The sequence below is a fragment of the Triticum aestivum genome, chromosome 4B (genome assembly GCF_018294505.1).
Source record: "Triticum aestivum cultivar Chinese Spring chromosome 4B, IWGSC CS RefSeq v2.1, whole genome shotgun sequence".
Taxonomy (NCBI): domain Eukaryota; kingdom Viridiplantae; phylum Streptophyta; class Magnoliopsida; order Poales; family Poaceae; genus Triticum; species Triticum aestivum.
Genome location: NC_057804.1, coordinates 110,841,058 through 110,845,119, shown reverse-complemented (window position 1 = coordinate 110,845,119; position 4,062 = coordinate 110,841,058). Strand labels below are relative to the sequence as shown.

General features: G+C 50.3%; 1 protein-coding gene across 1 annotated transcript; it reads right to left on the bottom strand.

Annotated features, from left to right (window-relative positions):
* Positions 1–532: 532 nt before the first annotated feature.
* LOC123094581 (aspartic proteinase nepenthesin-2) lies at positions 533–1,991 on the bottom strand. Its single transcript, XM_044516557.1, has one exon. It carries the CDS (start codon positions 1,955–1,957, stop codon positions 626–628), a length of 1,332 nt encoding a protein of 443 aa, XP_044372492.1. The 5' UTR covers positions 1,958–1,991; the 3' UTR covers positions 533–625.
* Between the last annotated feature and the right edge of the window lie 2,071 nt (positions 1,992–4,062).

Here is a 4,062-nt window from a genome sequence, read left to right as displayed (position 1 = left end):
GCATAATTTGACTAACTTTATATTAAAAAATATCAACATTCACAATATGAAATCAACATTTTCAGATGCACCGTGAAATGTATTTTCATATTATATAATTTAATTATTATAGATGTTAATATTTTTTAATATAAATTTGGTCAAACTTTGTGTGGTTTGACTTTGACCAAAACTTATACGCGGAGTAGAAAGAAACGGAGGGAGTATATCTCTCATAAAATTCCACAATTCAGAAGTTTTCATCCCTAAACAAAATCAAACATTCTAAAGTGTTTATTATTCAAAATTTCTTTATCTAGGACACATCAAGATGTGTTTTAGTTATTGCACATCTAGGTGGCTTAATTAGATTAGAAACAAAATAAAAGATAAAGAAAATGCTTGCACAAATCTTAATGTAAAATCAATGACATATGATTCAAATGTGCAATACTTGAAACACATCTATTATTTTTTTTGCGGGGGAAACACATCTAAATGTGCTTTAGCAAAGCTGATTATTCATTTAAAAAAAGCAAAGCTGATTATACAAATATTTTTTATTCAACTTTATGGACAAAGTGTGATACAAAATATGAGGGGTCTTATATTACATAACTGAACGAAGTATATAGGATGCATGCTACTAGGGCGTGGGTGTCTCGAACGTGAGCAGGCCACTTCCAATGTCGAAGATCATGTTGGTGCCCGTTTGCAGCAGGCTGCCGAGGACCGATACACCTTTCGACGGCAGTACGGTCAGGCACACTTTCAACCCGTCCTTGAAGAAGTAATTTTCGGGTTTGACCTCCATCGTCGCGTTCACGCCATCGAACACCAGCGTTAGCGCCGGCACCGTCACGTAGGAGAAGGACCACCTCCTGTAGCACAGCTGGTGGAGGTCCTCCGCGTCCACCGGAGTCACACCCTGAGACTCGATGCTGCTCATCAGCGCGCGCCTCAGGGCGCCGTATGCGGTCTCCTCGAGGTAGGTCGCCGGCCAGGTCGAGCTCAGGAATACCCCGCCGGAGCCGTCCGCCTGGAGGTCGAACGTCCCCGCCGGGATGCCGTCGAGGTCATGGCCGTCGACCTGTATGCTGCTGAGCCCGACGTAGTACAGGTCAGGTTGCATGACGCTTCTAAGTAGCGGCGTGGAGCGGCTGCGCTGACTCTGCGGCACGGCGGCGTCGCCCAGACGGATGACGCTCTCGGAGCCGTCCGCGTCGTCGGACGCCAGAGTGTAGGAGAACCTCGAGAGCCCGAGCTGCGACACGAGGGAGATGTTCCCCCTGCCGAAGCCGAACAACGCGGACGCGCCGCCGGAGAGCTGCACCGTGGTACTGGCCACGCAGCCGAACACGATGCCTGGGACGGACGTCGCGCCGAAGGTGAACGTCTCGGTGGCGAAGGAGCCTTCCGTGTAGGCATTGGACTGGTTGCCGGCGCCGTAGTACGTGGCGTTGTACGCGCAGTCGCCGTCGCCGACGCAGGCAGTCCGGTCGCCCAGCACGCGCGGGCACGTCGGGCTGCCGCAGGGGATCTTGGAGAAGGACGCTGACTCGGCGGGCCGGAAGGCTGGCGTCCGGCAGGCGTCGCAGGGCGCGCACTGCGCCCAGACTAGCTGGGAGGTTATGTCCAACACCCCGGAGACGGCCTGCGCGGGGGACGTCCCGATGGATATGTCGAAGACGACCAGGCCGGCGGCGTCGGCTCCCACGCCGCCCAGCAGCTTGTCCTTTAGGTGCCCCGCCGCCTTCCAGATGAGCTGCATCACACCCTGCTTCGCTTGCTCTTGCAAGAAAGCTTTGACCAGGTTCCTCAAGAGCGGGGACGCACGGATGACGGCCGTTCGGAGGAGCGGGACCAGGACGGCCGGCGACGACGAGACGGGCGTGGGCGCAAGGAGAAGCTGGGGGATGAGAACCGAAGCTACTAGCGTCGTCATGGCGACTGCGAGGCTTCCACTTGACCGACCCATGCTAGCTTCGATCTTCTTGGCTAACTCCTGGCCGTTGCTGCTGCTTCTTTCTGCTCAAGCCCGCTGATTCCTTTTATTTATAGAGAAGTCTGATTTGCTCCGGGTTGACTCGGAGGTAAAGTGAAATTTCGATGCATTGACATAGAACACGGCTGGTCGACGACGCCACCAAAGTCAACCTTAGCCGGAGGGTTCATGGTATTGAATCCACAGGTTTAAGAACGCGCTTTGGCTTAGGCGTGGATTTTGCTTACTTGGTGCTGTCAACGTCTCAACTCATGTTGGCATTGACCGCGTGATGGCCGGTTGGATTTTAGATTTCAGATATTAAAAAAAGTCCATCTATATTACATCTAGATGTTAGATAATACTCCATCCGTTTTAAAATAATGACTTAATTTTATACTAACTTTAGTACAAAGTTGAGTCATCTATTTTGAAACGGAGGGACTATTTCACATCTAATTTTTTTTCGAGATATTTCACATCTAATTATATATCATCATCTCCTAAACTAGAAGAACACCTGTGCGTTGCAACAGGGCCACATTAACTTTAAGAGTTCAATATTATGACATTGGCGACCTTTTTACCATCAAATCCTGACACACACTCTCTTCCCCTCCCTCTTCCTCCCTCTCTCTCCCTCTCTCTCTCTCTCTCTCTCTCTCTAACACACACACATAGCCTATTCTCCCCGTCAATAAGACTTACTCAATTGGCAATAATGTGTGGACTTGTGGTGAGTTTGACTGAACTAATGGATAGTGTGATATATTCCTCAATCATTTAACAATGAAATTTCAGAAATGGGAAGATTATGTAACATCTCAAGTCGTTATCTACAGTAACCTCCCCCTAATGATGCCATGTCATCAGGCTTGCTAAGCCAAACTGCCACTTGATAAAAATCAAAGCCCAATTCAAATTTAAAATAAAGTCAAATAAATTATTTTGTCAAACAGTAAAACTAAAATGTTCACCATATTCTATAAATTCCACTGATCTTTGACATGTTGAGCCCAACATTATCTGACCCAAAAATTAAATCTTGTCAAATTAATAAGAGGTCCATCAGTAGTTAAAATAACCAATTAAATATAAACCTAATTTTATGTATTTCCATTTGGCCCCAAACTTTTTGTGCCACCTAAAAATATTGTGCTCGAATTGTGTGCATAGTTTCACAATTAACAAAATCCATTTAGTTGATATAAGAATAAATAGAAAACGGTGTTAAAAAGGAGAAACGGATTAGAATACATTAAAAACCAAAAGGACGATGAAAAAGGGGATTCCCCTACCCTCCGGGCCTTGCCACCGAACCGGCCCAGTGGTCCAGTCCCCGCACGGTCGTGTTCTCCTGTTCCATGAGTCCGTCGCTACAGAGCCGGGCTCCCGTCCGACCACCTCGCCGGCATTGAAGGGGAATGGATAAGGGTGAATCCCTGCCTCCCCTGCCCCCATGGCCTCACTCCTCCCAGATCCACTTCTCCTTCTTGCTCGCTCGATCGCGGTGATCTGGACGAAGTCAGATGCCACGGCCACCATGACTGATCCCGTCCACACGACCACTGCCCTCCCTGCTGGCTAGGAGCTTGTCGAGGAGCTCCGAATGCCTCCGCTACTTCATCTGCGCCAACGAGATCAAGTCCAGCACCCCCAGATCGACGTCGTTGCCGTCTTCCTCAACCTTCGGCCACCGCGACATTGTCGTTCGATCTGCACCGCCCCGAGCTCCCCTGTCTTCCCCTAGGGTGCCATTGACACCGCCGTGACCTCCTCTTGCCTTTCCCCAGTTTCCCCTCTCGTTTGCTCTCGTTAGGTATTTTGCCGTGGCCGAGAACCGTCGTCCGCCATGGCCATTGCAGGGGTAGCCACTGAGCTCCTTGGATTGACCCCGTGGCACATGGCCGCTTCTATGCGCGCCCATGCCCGAGCCTTCAACTCTTCTTCCGCGCCTGCGAGGCCACTCCCTCTCTGGCTCTCCATGCCCACGCACGTGCCACACCGCGTCTGTCGCGCCCGCCGTTGCCATCACGCTCACCACAGCCACCGCACCACTGTGCCCCACACGACGCACACCCTGGCCGCGCGTCACACTC